This window comes from Notolepis coatsorum (assembly GCF_963971535.1).
Source record: "Notolepis coatsorum genome assembly, chromosome: 5".
NCBI classification, from domain to species: domain Eukaryota; kingdom Metazoa; phylum Chordata; class Actinopteri; order Aulopiformes; family Paralepididae; genus Notolepis; species Notolepis coatsorum.
In genome coordinates this window covers 152,654,818-152,671,427 of record NC_140169.1, presented here as the reverse complement: position 1 = coordinate 152,671,427, position 16,610 = coordinate 152,654,818, and the positions used below count along the sequence as shown (strand labels likewise).

Here is a 16,610-nt window from a genome sequence, read left to right as displayed (position 1 = left end):
ACTGCCCCCGCCATTTTCCTGTCTTTGCTGTGCAGGCGCCCTGACTGACCTGTAGGAGTCGCTGTTTACAACGACCAGACTACCACCCATCGACTCCCCTCTCGCTGACTCTGCCAATTGAGTCAGTATGACGGCCGGCCCAAGCCGGAGGCAACGCCGACAGCCGGGATTCGAGACCGGTGTCTCTTGTGTTGGTGACGACCGCAATGTCCGCTGCGCCACCCAGCCGCCCACCACTTGATTCTCTGAAGATTGGCTGAAAAGCTGCTTCATAACCTGATTTTCACTCAGATCCTACAGACTGTAATGGAGGCTATTGGTGGGAGATGGTTCTCCTGGACCCTCAGAACACTCACATGATCCACCCTCCTCTCATCCACCCTCCTCTCATCCACCCTCCTCTCCTCCACCTCTCCTCTCATCCACCCTCCTCTCATCCACCCTCCTCTCATCCACCCTCCTCTCATCCACACCTCCTCTCATCCACTCCACCCCTCCTCATCCACCCTCCTCTCCTCCACCTCTCCTCTCATACACCCTCCTCTCATCCACCCTCCTCTCATCCACCCTCCTCTCATCCACCCCTCCTCTCATCCACCCTCCTCTCATCCACACCTCCTCTCATCCACTCCACCCCTCCTCTCATCCACCCTCCTCTCATCCACCCATCCTCTCATCCACCCCCCTCTCCCTTCTCTCCTCTCCCCTCTCCCCCTCCCTCTCCTCTCTCCCCCTCTCCCTCTCCTCAAACCCCCTCCCTCTCCTCTCTCCCCCTCTCCCCTCTCTCCTCTCCCTCTCTCCCTCTCCCCCTCCCTCTCCCCTCTCTCCCTCTCCTCTCTCCCCCATCCCTCTCCCCTCTCCCCCTCTCCCCTCTCTCCTCTCTCCCCCCTCCCTCTCCCCTCTCCCTCTCCTCTCGCCTCGCCTCTCCTCTCTCCCCCCTCCCTCTCCCCTCTCCCCCTCTCTCCTCTCCTCTCTCCCTCCTCTCTCCCTCTCCTCTCTCCCCTCTCTCCCCCTCTCCCCCTGCCTCTTGTCTCTCCAGCTCTTGTCTCTCCATCCTATGTCTCCTGCAGGTCTTTATGACAGCAGACTCGGTTGCCAGTTTAAAAAAAAAACAGCTCAAAACGTACCTTTTTAAACTAGCTTTTAAATGAATTATTATCTTTATTTTATAGTCTCATTTTTCTTTATTTCTATCATTGTTACTTAAATATTTTATCGTTTTGATCATTTTATTTGTAATTTTCTTACGTCTTACTTTACTATTATTAAATTCTTTTCTTATTGTTTACTGTCTAATTTTGCTATTATTATTATTATTATTATTATTATTATTATTATTATTATTATTATTATTATTATTATTATACTTTTTTTTCATTTTTGTATTATCATTTTGTTTCATTTTTTTGTGTAAAGCACTTTGAGCTGCAATCTGTATGAATGGTGCTATATAAATAAAGTTATTATTGTCCTCAGCTCCTCTGTCCATATGCTCTCACCCAGGTAGTCAGAGGGCCATTAGCCTGGCAGGACTGTATCTCCGTGTGGCGCTAAGTAGCAAGCCTTCCCACCTAATGAGGCTGAGATATGCAGGAAACAGACGGGTGTGTGTGTGTGCGTGTGCATGTGTGTGACTGTGTGTGACTGTGACCGTGTGTGTGACTGTGTGTGTACACCATATAGCTATACTTGTGAGGGCTGACTTTTGACAGCCCACTACACCCTTAAGATATAATAATAACTTTATTTGTATATAGATAAGATAAGATATTCCTTTATTGATCCCCGTGGGGAAATCCGTGCCTCATAGCAGCATGGGGGAGGGGAATAATCTTATCTTATCTTATCTAGGTAAGTGTAAGGGGTTTAGGATGAATACAATGTCCTCCTCAGCAGTATAGTAATAGCAACGTGTGTGTGCGTGTGTGTGCGTGTGTGTGTGTGTGTGTGTGTGTGTGTGTGTGTATGTGTGTATGTGTGTGTGTGTGTGTGTGTGCGCCCGCCTGCCTGCCTGTCTGTCCTTGTCCGTGTCTGGGGAGTGATGCCTGCCTCTCTCTGGGAGAGACTAATGTCTCCCTGTGTCTCTGTCTCCCTGTCAATTCAATTCAATTCAAATAGGCTTTATTGGCATGAAATATTAACATACTTATTGCCAAAGCAAGTTCAACATACAAACAATAACATATATATACACTTTGGGTGCCGGAAAACGCTTAAACACGTCATTCCCGGCCATGCTCAAGTTGCCGAAAACGCTTTACAGCGTCTTTGATATCAATATTTAAAAAATCTGGGATCGGATTCATATGTCCCCTCCGCTGGCCTGAGATCCACCAGGAGGACCCACTGAGCTCTCTGGCGGTTCAGGAGCGCCATCTGGTGGCCGATCAGCGCAATCGCTTAACAGGAAGTGCCGTAGAGGTTGTGCTGGACGGCCGTATTACTTCCGGGCACTCGCTAATAGGTCCCGGGACTCGATCTCGACACACGACATAGCGATCAATTGCCAATAACTCGATAAACAACATGATTTGGACGTATATACCATTATACAAGCTGGAGATGGACCGGGTAAATCTACATCCCATAATGATAAAATTTTTACTCTACGATGATCGCCCAACGGCGCGCGGAGACTGGGGTGAGTTTTAGCGTGTAAAGTTACCGTCTTCGATACTAACTGCTATTATCAACATTTGACCCACATTAGATGATTGGTATAACGCTGCCCACGGAATTATAAACGCCCCCTAGCCCATCCGGTCAACATCAGATGACGTGTAGTAACTTCTAGAAGTACGTCTAGTTGGAATTTTTTATATCGCGCTGATTGCCATAAAACTGTATTGCATCATCAATATAATGTATTTGGGGCTATAGATCACGTTCTGGAGAAAGCTGCAGAAAGAGATGAAAACATACTTATACATTAGACCATACTTTACTATGAATATGTGAATGAAAAAGTTTAACGTTGCTACACAATGAACAATACATATAGGACTTTGAATGGGCCCTAATAATGGCAATGTAGCAATAGAATTTAAAAAGTTATAGCCCTGCAAAGAAGGGGACTTTCTCTATAGACAAATAGAGCCGGCAACCTACGGTTGATAATGAATTTAACCCATGGCAGCCAAAGTGTTAAGCAATAAAATATCATAATATTAGTAATAACAGTAAGGACAATCAACAAGAAACATATTAATTTACAAAATAGTCACTCAATCGGGTAGTCATTTTTCAAGTGTGGCCACTCAGATACATTTACAGAGCTTGTTCTCTTATTGTGTGACAACCGTCTACATATTTTGCAGCTAATGTTGTACACTGACTTTTCTCCCCACACATGTATAGCAGCTTTTGGTGATCAGGGAGATGGATAAACTGTGCATCAATTTTATTTATTTTATCAAAGAAGACTTCTCTTAGATCCTTGTATTTCTCACAGTATAGCAGGAAGTGAGGTTCGGTCTCAACGTCCCCCTGATGGCAAAGTGAACACAGCCTGGCCTCTCTGGGCAGCCAGTTTTGCCTGTGACGGCCTGTTTCTATCACTAGACTATGTCCACTCAGTTTGTACCGTGTCAATGTTTTTCTTAATTTTATCTCATTCACAGTGGTCAGGTATTCTGCCACGTGTACTCTCTGTTTAGGGTCAAATAGAATTCTAATTTACTTTGAGATTTGGTTGATTTGTTCCAATATTCTATTTAATTTTCTTTTTGTTTTGAGATTATTTGGTTGGGCCAGATTTCTTGGTGTCTGTCCTGAAGCGTTTGTGGGCAGAGATTTCTGACTAGCTGGCAGAGGGGACTCTTATCTGGGTTCATCTCTTGGCTCTGAAGGGCTTTGTAGTGGTAGGAGTGGGGGTCACTTGATTGGAGGTGTGTGTAAAATTTGATGGCTCGCTTTTGAATTTGAATGATTAGGGGGTATTGGCCAAGTTCTGCCCTGCATGCATTATTGGCAGTGTGTCTGTGGACCCTAAGTAGGTTTTTGCACAATTCTGCATGCAGCACTTCTAATGGGTGTTTTTCCCATTTTGGGAACTCTTGGTTAGTTAATGGACCCCACACTTCACTGCCATATAATATTATTGGATTTATTACAGAATTTAGAATTTTGAGCCAGGTCCTAATTGGGATGTCAATTGGAATTTTCCTTTTGATGGCATAAAAAGCCCTTCTTCCCTTCTCCTTCAGTTCATTCACAGCCATATTGAAGTTACCATTATGATTTATTTTCAATCCCAAATATGTGGGATTTTTTGTGTTTTCTTGTGTTTTCTAATATGTGTGTGCCTAATTTAAATGTATTATGTGAACTCTGAGACTCGTGTCTCCTTTGAAAGATCATGACTTTAGTCTTCTTCATGTTTACGTTCAGAGACCATGTCTGGCAGAACTGTTGGAGGATGTCTAGGTTCTGTTGTAGACCCTCTTTAGTGGCTGACAGCAGAACCAGATCATCTGCATACATCAGTAATTTTACATTGGTATCGTGCAGAGTCAGACCGGGTGCAGTAGAAAGTTCTAATAACTTTGCTAATTCATTTATATATATATTAAACAATGTTGGGCTTAAATTGCACCCCTGGCGGACTCCGCGACCCTGGGTGAAGAAATGTGTTCTTTTATTGCCAATTCTAACAGCACATCTGTTTTTTGTGTACATGGATTTGATCAAGTCATATGTATTTCCTCCAACACCACTTTCTAGAATTTTGAAGAAAAGACCTTTGAATTGAATCAAAAGCTTTTTCAAAATCGACAAAGCAGGAATATATTTAGTTTTTGTTCTGTTTTACGTGAATGTCAATTAGGGTTTTAAGAGTGTATATATGGTCAGAGGTACGATAATTTGGTAAGAATCCGATTTGGCTTTTACTTAGAACACTGTGTTCCGTAAGGAATTCTATGAGTCTGGTGTTGATGATACTACATAGAAGTTTGCCCAAATTACTTGTCACACAGATACCCCTATAGTTTTTTGGTTCATGTTTATCTCCACTCTTGAATATTGGGGTTATGAGTCCTTCATTCCAGACATCAGGAAAATAGCCTAAATTTAGTGTCAAATTGAATAATTTTAAAATAGCCAATTGGAATTTTTGAGAGCTGTGTTTAATCATTTCATTTAATATGCCATCTGTACCACAGGCCTTTCTAGCTTTAAGGCACTGGAGTTTTGATTTCAGCTCTTGTTCTGTGATTGGGAAGTCTAGAGGGTTTTGATTATCCTTTATGATATCTTCCCATTTTTGTAATTTTTCACATATCTGGCTGGTTTCCGTTTTTGTATTCAGGGGTACAGTTGTAAAGAGTGATGTGAAGTGGTTTGTCCAAACATCCCCATCTTGAATAGCCATTTCTTCCAGCTTATCTTTATTCAATGAGTTCCAGTGGTCCCAGAAGGAGTTAGAGCTTAGAGAGTCCTCTATTTTGCATAATTGTTTATTTACGTGATTGTTCCTTTTAATTCTGATGGTCTTTTTGTAGTGTTTCAGTGATTCACAGTATTAGAGGCGTAAGGTGTCATTGTGTGGGTTTATGTGTTTCTGGTTTGATATTCTTCTTAACTGTGTTCTAAGAACTTTACATTCTTTGTCAAACCAGTGGTCCTTTTTAGTTTTTCTCTGTTTGTTACCTGATAATTTTTATTTGGACTTTATTGCAGTTCTTTCAAATATATAATTTATGTGTTCTACAGCTAGGTTGACTCCTTCAACACTGTTAGAGTATGGCGTGGCTAGGAACGTATCTAACAGTGATTGTATCCCATCACTGGCGATGGCTCTCTGGTAGTCCTGCATGCTGTTCTGGGACCATCTGTAGTATTTGGGGATGTTGTGTAGTTTACTGGGCTGTGTAGGGGGATTTTTGAGAGACTCAGTTCTTTTCATGTATGCAGTGATCTGACTGTGGTCGGAAAGTGGGGTCAGAGGTTTGACTGTGAATGAACTGAAAGATACTGGATCCAGATCTGTTATCATGTAATCTACTGTGCTGCTGCCAAGGGATGAGCAGTAAGTGTACCTTCCTTGTGAGTCCCCTCTCACACGCCCATTGACAAGGTAGAGACTCAGTCCTCTACACAGCTGTAATAAGTCCTTCCCATTTTTGTTTATGGAGGTGTCATGGTTATTTCTAGGGGACGGGTTTACATGGTTGCATATGGTGTGGTCAGATATAAATCAGGGTGGGTTCCCGTTCGGGCATTAAAGTCACCGCAAACAAGCACATGACCTTGACTTTGATAAAGACATATTTCTGACTCAAGGTTGGAGAAGATGTCGTCTGAGTAATATGGAGACCTAGTAGGTGGTACGTATATTCCACAGATAAATAGGTCTCTTTGAGAGGGGATTACTTCTTTATTTAGTTTTAACCAAATATGATTGTTCCCGGTTTTTAGAATCTGTATTGACTGGTGGAGTTGTGATTTGTACCAAATTATCAATCCCCCTGAGTTTCTGCCCTGACTAATATGTTTTATTTGATGGCAAAATGACCTCTCTATAGTGTGGAGGACAGTGTGTGTCTATATCTTCTCTGCACCATGTCTCAGTTAGGATTAAGAGGTCATTGTTTGTTATAGCCTGTAAAAAATCAGAGTCTCTACTCTTCAGGCCGAATGTTGAAGAGCAAAGACCCTGTATGTTCCAACAACTGATAGCAAATGATTGCATTTTTGTACAAAAAAAATATATAAAGGTGTTCAAAGGGTATAAAGGTTATAAGGTATAAGGGTATTCAATCAATGAAAAATATATATAAAGGTGTTCAAAAGGTATAAAGGTTATAGGGTATAAAGGTATTCAATCAATGAACAAACATCACAGAACAAATTTAACAACAACAAAGGCAACAGCAGGCAATTGGCCTGCTTTTTTTTTTTTTTTTTTTGGTCGACTGCTAGCTTGTTGTTGCTAGAAGTTTACTGCATAGCGTGTATAACATTTGTTTGATCTCATTCAGCTCTGATGTGGGTGGGGGTGGGGGGGGCCTGGTCAGGGCGGATGCATAGGTCATCTCCTGCGGCGGACGGTAAGGGGGTCGGCTGGGGGGACGTCTCCTCTCACTGGGTGGGTTGGAAGGGTGGGGTGTGGGTGGGGCGGGTGCATAGGTAATCTGCTGCTGGGGGCGGTTGAGGGGTCGGCTGGGGGGATGTCTCCTCTCACTGGGTGGGGTGGAAAGGTGTGGTATAGGTGGGGCATGGGGTGCTGCAGGGGTTTGTGGGGTGACTCCTGTCTCTGTCTCTCTGTCTCTCTGTCTCCTTGTCTCCCTGTGTCTCTGTCTCCCTGTCTCTCTGTGTCTCTGTTTCTCTGTCTCCCTGTGTCTCTGTCTCCCTGTGTCTGTCTCCCTGTGTCTCTGTCTCCCTGTCTCTCTGTCTCTGTCTCCCTGTCTCTCTGTGTCTCTGTCTCTCTGTGTCTCTGTCTCCTTGTCTCCCTGTCTCCCTGTGTCTCTGTCTCCCTGTATCTCTGTGTCTCTGTCTCTCTGTCTCCCTGTGTCTCTGTCTCCCTGTCTCCCTGTGTCTCTGTCTCCCTGTCTCTCTGTCTCCCTGTGTCTCTGTCTCCCTGTGTCTCTGTCTCCCTGTGTCTCTGTCTCCCTGTCTCTCTGTCTCCCTGTCTCTCTGTGTCTCTGTCTCCCTGTCTCTATGTCTCCCTGTCTCTCTGTCTCCCTGTGTCTCTGTCTCCCTGTCTCTCTGTCTCCCTGTCTCTCTGTGTCTCTGTCTCCCTGTCTCTCTGTGTCCCTGTCTCCCTGTGTCTCTGTCTCTCTGTCTCCCTGTGTCTCTGTCTCCCTGTGTCTCTGTCTCCCTGTCTCCCTGTGTATCTGTCTCCCTGTGTCTCTGTTTCCCTGTCTCCCTGTGTCTCTGTCTCCCTGTGTCTCTGTCTCCCTGTCTCCCTGTGTCTCTGTCTCCCTGTGTCTCTGTCTCCCTGTCTCTCTGTGTCTCTGTCTCTTTGTCTCTCTGTCTCCCTGTCTCTCTGTCTCTCTCTCTCTCTCTCTCTCTCTCTCTCTGTGTCTCTGTCTCTCTGTCTCCCTGTCTCTCTGTTTCCCTGTCTCCCTGTGTCTCTGTCTCTCTGTGTCTCTGTGTCTCTGTGTCTCTGTCTCCCTGTCTCTCTGTGTCTCTGTCTCTCTCTCTCTGTGTCTCTGTCTCTCTGTCTCCCTTTCTCTCTGTTTCCCCGTCTCCCTGTGTCTCTGTCTCTCTGTCTCCATGTGTCTCTGTTTCCCTGTCTCCCTGTGTCTCTGTCTCCCTGTCTCCCTGTGTCTCTGTCTCCTTGTGTCTCTGTCTCCCTGTCTCTCTGTGTCTCTGTCTCCCTGTCTCTCTGTGTCTCTGTCTCCCTGTCTCTCTGTCTCCATGTGTCTCTGTCTCCCTGTCTCTCTGTCTCCTTGTCTCTCTGTCTCCCTGTCTCTCTGTCTCCCTGTCTCTCTGTCTCCCTGTGTCTCTGTCTCTCTGTGTCTGTCTCCCTGTCTCTCTGTGTCTCTGTCTCCCTGTCTCTCTGTCTCCCTGTCTCTCTGTCTCCCTGTCTCTCTGTCTCCCTGTCTCTCTGTGTCACTGTGTCTCTGTCTCCCTGTCTCTCTGTCTCCCTGTCTCTCTGTCTCTCTGTCTCCCTGTGTCTCTGTCTCCCTGTCTCTCTGTCTCTGTCTCCCTGTCTCTCTGTCTCCCTGTCTCTTTGTCTCCCTGTGTCTCTGTCTCTCTGTCCCCCTGTGTCTCTGTCTCTCTCTGTCTCCCTGTGTCTCTGTGTCTCTGTCTCCCTGTGTCAATTCAATTCAAATAGGCTTTATTGGCATGAAATATTAACATACTTATTGCCAAAGCAAGTTCAACATACAAACAATAACACATATATTAAGCAATAAAATATCATAATATTAGTAATAACAGTAAGGACAATCAACAAGAAACATATTAATTTACAAAATAGTCACTCGATCGGGTAGTCATTTTTCAAGTGTGGCCACTCAGATACATTTACAGGGCTTGTTCTCGTATTTTGTGACAACCGTCTACATATTTTGCAGCTAATGCTGTACACTGACTTTTCTGTGTCTCTGTCTCCCTGTCTCTGTGTCTCTGTCTCCCTGTGTCTCTGTCTCCCTGTCTCTCTGTCTCTCTCTCTCTGTCTCCCTCTCCCTGTCTCTCTGTCTCCCTGTCTCTCTGTCTCTCTGTCTCCCTGTCTCTCTGTCTCTCTCTCTGTCCCCCTCTCCCTGTCTGCCTGTCCCCCTCTCCCTGTCTGCCTGTCCCCCTCTCTCTGTCTCCCTGTCTCTCTCTGTCTCGCTCTCTGTCTCTCTGTCTCCCTGTCTCTGTCTCCCTGTCCCCCTCTCCCTGTCCCCCTCTCTCTGTCTCCCCGTCCCCCTCTCTCTCTCTGTCTCTGTCAGCTCGTCAGACTCGTCACTGTGGTGCCTAACGTCCCTGGAATCCCCGGTCCCCCCTCGCCACAGCCCGTCCAAGCCAAGCTGGTAATTATTTTTACATGATGTAAATTACATGATAAACATTTATCATTTGAATAATTTGAATCGAATTGAATCCACAATCCTATAAATGTAGTATGGGCAACAGAGTGTGCAGTGTGCAGTGTTAGAATTCAGCTAACATGGAAAGAAGAAGACTCTTGAAAGGCTTAACTTGCTATCCTCCCAACGAACGGCGCCACAACAACCAGAATAATAGGAAAGCATGATAATAATAATAAAAAAAATAATAAAAAATTTAAGCAGTTGCTTGTTTTGACCAGATGAGGGCGCTACCTGGGGGCTTGTTTCATAGTATTCCAAAAGCTGCTGTGTTGTTATTGTTGTTGATTTATTTACATACATTTGTAAATTTTTCACGACAACGTTTTCCCCACAAACTCTCTCTCTCTCTCATTCTGCCAAAGACGCCGTACCACGTCTTTGATATCAATATTTCAAAAATCTGTGATCGCAATCATATTTCTCCCCCGGAGACTTGAGATCTACTGTTGATCCCCTCTCAACTCTCCAACGGTTCAAGAGCGCCATCTGGTGGCCGATCGGTGGATCGCCCAAACCGGAAACAGGAAACGGAAGCTGGTGCTCATTCCAATTCGGTCCGATCACTCGCTAATAGTCCCAGGACTCGAGCTAGACACAATGGATAGCAATCCGTTACCAATAACTCGATAAACAACATGATTTGGACGTATACAACCTGGAGATGGATCGCATATTTCTACATGCCATAATAGGAATATTTCTGCTCCACGCTCATCGCCCAACGCTACGAGGAAGCTACGGTAAGTTTCAGCGTTATTTTTTAACGTGTTCGATACAAACTGCTCTAATGATCATATCACCCACACTAGATGAATCATCTAACGTTGGCCACGGAATTATAAATGACCCCCCCCCCCCCATCCGGTCAACATCAGATGATAAGTAGTAACTTCTAGAAGCACGTCCATTTGAAATTTTTTATCTCACGCAGATTGCTATCAAACTGTATTTGATCATCAATATAATGCATTTAGGGCTATAAATCACGTTCTGGAGAATGCTGCAGAAAACGATAAAAACATACTTATACTTTAGACCGTATTTTAGTATGAATATGTGAATGAAAAACTATAACGTTGCTACACCCTGAACAATAGATACTTGACGTTGAATGGGCCATAGTGTGAGGTTTGGTCCGCTCCCCGCCACACGCTCCGTTCCTTTAAGGTACTTTGTTGATTAATTGCATTCCCCGCCACACGCTCCGTTCCTGTAAGGTGCCGTGTTGATTGGTGCTCTCCCCGCCCGGCGCCACACGCTTCTGGAGCAAGTATCAATTTCATCCCGCAGCTGTCACAGCTTGTAATCAGCGCCCTGTGGCTTTATATACCCTGATCCCCCTACTATCGATGTTGGATCGTTCTGAATACTCCTGCATTTGCCTGCCTTCCCCGTCGCTGTTTGCTGTCTTTTGCTCTCCAGGACTTTCGTGGAGAATCCCTGTGGAGAACCTGGTTTCCCGTTCTGAGCTGCGCCTCGTTATCTGCCTGCTTTACGTATTGCGCTCTGGTGAGTTTTTGGAAACAGTTCTTTTGGATCATCAGTTTTTTGTGTGTTTGTGAAACACCGAAGAGATCCCGTTTTTGTTTGTACTGTTCTCACCTATTTTTGTGTTGGATTTACACTTTGGATTACCGTATTGTTTTTTCTCTGGACTCTGCTAACTGTGTGTGGTACACCGAAGATCAAGTCACTTGGATATATACTGGATCAGTCACCTCTCTGTTTCTGTTGTGCGCTGGGCTAACTCAGATTTCTCTCTCTCTCCGTTTCCACCGGGAGTGAAAGCTGGGAGGATCTGCAGAGCCGCTTCAGACGTCACAAGCCAATTCCTCACCACCACCTACTGGGAGTATCTGCAGAGCCGCAACAACCTTCACATGCCAGATTCCCCGTTTGTTCGGTTGCTCAACTTCGTTCCATCTTGTAACTCTGAAAATAAATACGCCCTTGCTTTGGCTAACTCTGAACAACTCTCTCTGTGCCGTTGCGTTTGAGGTCGGTTACAAACCCTAACATTACGATCCAACCATGACGACCACAGCCGACACAGAGAGAGTCAGAACAGCGTTGGCAGTCCAGATAGAGTTAACCAACGACCACAGCCTACAGCTAGATGCGGCTGCGGCTGCTATACAGGAACTCAGAGAGCAGGTCCTGCCTATTCAGGGGTCCCTGGGCTCTCTGGCTAGCCAGCAGTCTAATATTCTCCTCCACTTACAAGCGCTGAGTGAAACCGTTAACACCTTGCTTGTAACCCCACTTACTTCAGGAGCCTCGGCCGGAGCATCACCCGCAGCCCTGGCAGGCCCCGCGCCTCCCGATCCCGCACCTCGGGAGCCCCGTCTCTCCGAACCACGGTTGTTCGACGGTAACTTCGAGGATTGTGCCACATTCATCATGCAATGTGAGTTGGTTTTTCGTCATCAACCCAGTCGATTCACTTCAAGGGGAGCCCAAGTGGCTTACATGACTAACTTGCTCTCAGGCCGGGCAGCCCAGTGGGTCACTGCCTCCTGGGCAATGGGGGCAGATTTCTGTTTTTCCTACCCTGACTTCGTGGCTGAGCTCCGCAGGGTTTTCCACCACCCAGCCCGTGGCCAGGACCTTGGAGCCCGGTTTGGTACCTTCCGGCAGGGCAGTGGCGGGGTCACCGACTACGTGCTGGAGTTCAGACTGGCGGCAACGGAGAGCGGTTGGAACGATCAAGCACTTCGTCTCACCTTCATGAGGGGGCTCAACGACGCAGTCAGGGACCAGCTCGCGACCCGTGAGGAACCTGAGTCCCTCGAGGACCTGTTCAGCCTCGCCATTCGCATCTACGGACGCCTCCAGGAGAGAAGACGTGAGAGAACCCGACAGGGACCTCCAGAGGTACTCCGGACCCCCCGTACTCGTGACGGTACTGCTGGTCGCCCTGCTCCCAACACGACTGGTGGCTCTTTTGCCTCCCGTTCGGTGCCCGAGGAGGAACCCATGCAGCTGGGACGTTCTCATCTTAGCCAAGCTGAACGGGAGGCGAGGTTCAGGTCCGGCCTTTGCCTCTACTGCGGTCGGGATGGACACCGTATCGCCAACTGCCCCACCCGGCCAAAAGACCAGGCTCGCCGGGACCCCGGGAGATCCTGGTGAGCCGTTTTTCTCGTTCCCAGAGCCGTGCACCACCTAGCCGTCTGATGAGCGTCACCCTGGCCTGGGTGGACCAACGGGCCACGGTGGAGGCACTCATTGACTCGGGGGCTGATGAGAGTTTCCTAGACTTCGAGTTTGCTACCCGGGCCAACATTCCACTTGAGGACCTAGTGAGGCCATTGGAAGTATTCGCATTGGACCAACACCGCCTGGCTGACATCACTCAACGCACCTGCCCTGTCCTGCTCACCATTGCTGGTAACCACGTTGAGAGACTCCAGTTTTTTATCACCAGATCCCCTCTTGTCCCAGTAGTCCTGGGCCGGCCCTGGCTCACGCTGCACGAGCCCCACATCGCCTGGTCCTCCGGTACCATCAAGGGTTGGAGCTCCTCCTGTCATGCCCAGTGTCTTCAGGCGGCGTCCTGTCCCTCGCCCCGGAGATCCGTTGGTGAGCCGCCTCCGGACCTCTCGACCATACCCCCCGAGTACCACGACCTCATGGAGGTTTTCAGTAAGTCCAGGGCTCAGGCCCTTCCGCCTCACCGGCCTTACGACTGTGCCATCGATCTCCGCTCAGGGGCTCCCCTTCCCGGCAGCCGCCTCTACAGTCTGACCGTCCCGGAGAAGGCAGCGATGGATCAATACATCTCTGAGTCCTTGGAAGCAGGACTCATTCGGCCTTCCTCCTCTCCTGTGGCGGCCGGTTTCTTCTTTGTTGGGAAGAAGGACGGAGACCTTCGACCCTGCATCGACTATCGCCAGCTCAACGAGATCACCATTAAGAACAAGTATCCTCTACCTCTCATGAACTCCACCTTCGAGCCTCTCACCCAGGCTACCGTCTTTACCAAGCTGGACCTCCGGAGTGCCTACCATCTAGTCCGTATCCGAGAGGGCGATGAATGGAAGACCGCCTTCAAGACTCCCAGGGGCCACTACGAGTACCTGGTGATGCCGTTCGGCCACACCAACGCTCCGGCGGTATTCCAGGCGCTCATGAACGACGTCCTTCGTGACATGCTGGAGGAGTTTGTGGTAGTATACCTAGACGACATCCTCATCTTCTCCAAGACCCTCGAGGAACACATCCAGCATGTCCGCCGTGTGCTGGAGCGCCTCCTCCACAATCGGCTCTTCGTCAAGGCGGAGAAGTGCCAATTCCACTCCGACTCCGTCGATTACCTGGGCTTCATCGTGGAGAGAGGCTTGACCCGAGCTGATCCTCGCAAGATCCAGGCCGTGGAGGAGTGGCCGGAACCCACCTCTCGGAAGGAGTTACAGAGCTTCCTCGGGTTCGCCAACTTCTACCGAAGGTTCATCCGGAACTACAGTCAAGTGGCGGAACCGCTTACCAGACTGACCTCTCCCGCCCTGCCGTTCGACTGGTCCCCAGCGGCGTGTGCTGCGTTCCGCTCCCTCAAGAAGAGGTTCACTTCCGCCCCGATCTTGCTCCATCCAGACCCCAAGAGACAGTTCATCGTTGAGGTGGACGCCTCGGATACTGGACTGGGAGCTATCTTATCCCAGCGGTCGGCAACAGACCAGAAGGTACATCCGTGCGCCTTCTACTCGCGTCGGTTCCTCCCTGCCGAGAGGAACTATGACATCGGCAATCGGGAGCTGCTGGCGGTTGTGGCTGCCTTGGAGGAGTGGCGTCATTGGCTAGAGGGGGCCGAGGAGCCGTTTACCATTTGGACGGACCACAAGAACCTGACGTACATCCGTGCTTCCAAGCGCCTCAATGGCCGGCAGGCAAGATGGGCTAGCTTCCTCAGTCGGTTCGACTTCTCGCTGACGTTTCGCCCTGGTTCCCGCAACACGAAGGCCGACTCCCTGTCCCGGTTACACTCCAAGGGGGCTCCAACCACTGAGGACCCAACTCCCATCCTCCCAGAGGCCAGGGTGGTAGGAGTCGTCACCTTGGGCATCGAGGGGGTGGTAAGGCGTGCCCTACGCTTCCATCGCGCTCCAGGCAATGTACCGGTTCATCGTCTCTTCGTCCCCGACTCGGTCCGGTCCCGGGTCCTCCAGTGGGGCCATACCAGCCGGTTCGCCTGCCACCCGGGCGTTCATCGCACGTTCTCCTTCCTGGCTCGTCGATTCTGGTGGCCCACCATGAGGAACGACGTCAAGGAGTTCGTACTGGCCTGCGCAGTCTGCGCCCGCAGCAAGGCCTCCCACCAGGCACCCTCCGGGCTATTACAGCCGCTTCCCATTCCGAGCCGTCCTTGGTCACATGTGGCGCTGGACTTCGTCACAGGTCTTCCCTCCTCCCAGGGGAACACGTGCCTACTGACCGTGGTGGATCGGTTCAGCAAGGGGGTTCACCTCGTGGCCCTTCCCAAGCTTCCCTCGGCGGCCGAGACGGCGGACCTCCTGACACGCCACGTGTTTCGCCTCCATGGTTTTCCCCAGGACGTCGTCTCGGACCGGGGGCCCCAGTTCACTTCCCAGGTATGGCGGGCTTTTTGCAAGGGATTGGGGGCAACGGTCAGTCTTTCCTCTGGTTATCATCCCCAGACTAACGGACAAACGGAGAGGATGAACCAGAGTGTGGAGTCTGCTCTTCGGTGTTTGGCTGCCGAGAGACCAGCTTCTTGGAGCTGTTTCCTTCCCTGGGTCGAGTACTCCATCAACTCCATGGTCAGTTCCGCCACCGGCCTCTCACCCTTTGCGGTATCCCTGGGCTACCAACCCCCTCTTTTCCCTGCACAGGAGACGGAGGTGGCAGTTCCCTCCGTACAGGACCACCTCGACCGGTGCCGTCGGGTCTGGGAGATCACCAGGACCGCGCTGCTCCGGTCATCAGAGCGTGCCTGTCGTGGGGCTGACCGGCGCCGGGCTCCTGCGCCGACGTACCACCCTGGGCAGAGGGTGTGGCTTTCCGCAAGGGACCTTCCACTTCGGTCCTCGGCCAAGAAGCTTAAACCCCGGTTCGTCAGACCTTTTGAGGTTCTGAAGGTACTCAGTCCGGCGGCGGTGAGTCTTAAGCTTCCTGCGTCCATGCACATTCACCCCGTTTTCCATGTGTCCCGGGTTAAGCCTGTCTCTCTCAGTCCCCTGATGCCTCCTGCTCCGGAACCACCTCCTCCCGAGATGGTGGACGGTCACCCCCAGTGGCAGGTCCGCCGGTTGATGGGCGTTCGACGGCGGGGTCGGGGGTTCCAGTACCTGGTGGACTGGGAGGGGTACGGTCCGGAACAACGGAGCTGGGTCTCCCGCCAGCTCATTGTGGATCCCGGCCTGATCACCAACTTCCATCGTGCCCATCCGGGCGAGCCGGGTCGGCCTGGTCGCCGGGTGGCTCCCGTGGAGGGGGGGGTACTGTGAGGTTTGGTCCGCTCCCCGCCACACGCTCCGTTCCTTTAAGGTACTTTGTTGATTAATTGCATTCCCCGCCACACGCTCCGTTCCTGTAAGGTGCCATGTTGATTGGTGCTCTCCCCGCCACACGCTTCTGGAGCAAGTATCAATTTCATCCCGCAGCTGTCACAGCTTGTAATCAGCGCCCTGTGGCTTTATATACCCTGATCCCCCTACTATCGATGTTGGATCGTTCTGAATACTCCTGCATTTGCCTGCCTTCCCCGTCGCTGTTTGCTGTCTTTTGCTCTCCAGGACTTTCGTGGAGAATCCCTGTGGAGAACCTGGTTTCCCGTTCTGAGCTGCGCCTCGTTATCTGCCCGCTTTACGCGTTGCGCTCTGGTGAGTTTTTGGAAACAGTTCTTTTGGATCATCAGTTTTTTGTGTGTTTGTGAAACACCGAAGAGATCCCGTTTTTGTTTGTACTGTTCTCACCTATTTTTGTGTTGGATTTACACTTTGGATTACCGTATTGTTTTTTCTCTGGACTCTGCTAACTGTGTGTGGTACACCGAAGATCAAGTCACTTGGATATATACTGGATCAGTCACCTCTCTGTTTCTGTTGTGCGCTGGGCTAACTCAGATTT

At 49.3% G+C, this 16,610-nt stretch overlaps 1 protein-coding gene across 1 annotated transcript in view; it reads left to right on the top strand.

Moving 5' to 3' along the window:
* Nucleotides 1-16,610, top strand: part of atf2 (activating transcription factor 2) — a gene marked incomplete at both ends in the record, with an annotated part of 100,004 nt that overhangs the window by 47,133 nt on the left and 36,261 nt on the right. Inside the window, one exon of the mRNA XM_084315418.1 lies at nucleotides 9,384-9,464. Within this exon, the coding sequence (XP_084171544.1) occupies nucleotides 9,384-9,464 (81 nt within the window). The remainder of the gene's footprint in view (nucleotides 1-9,383; nucleotides 9,465-16,610) is intronic.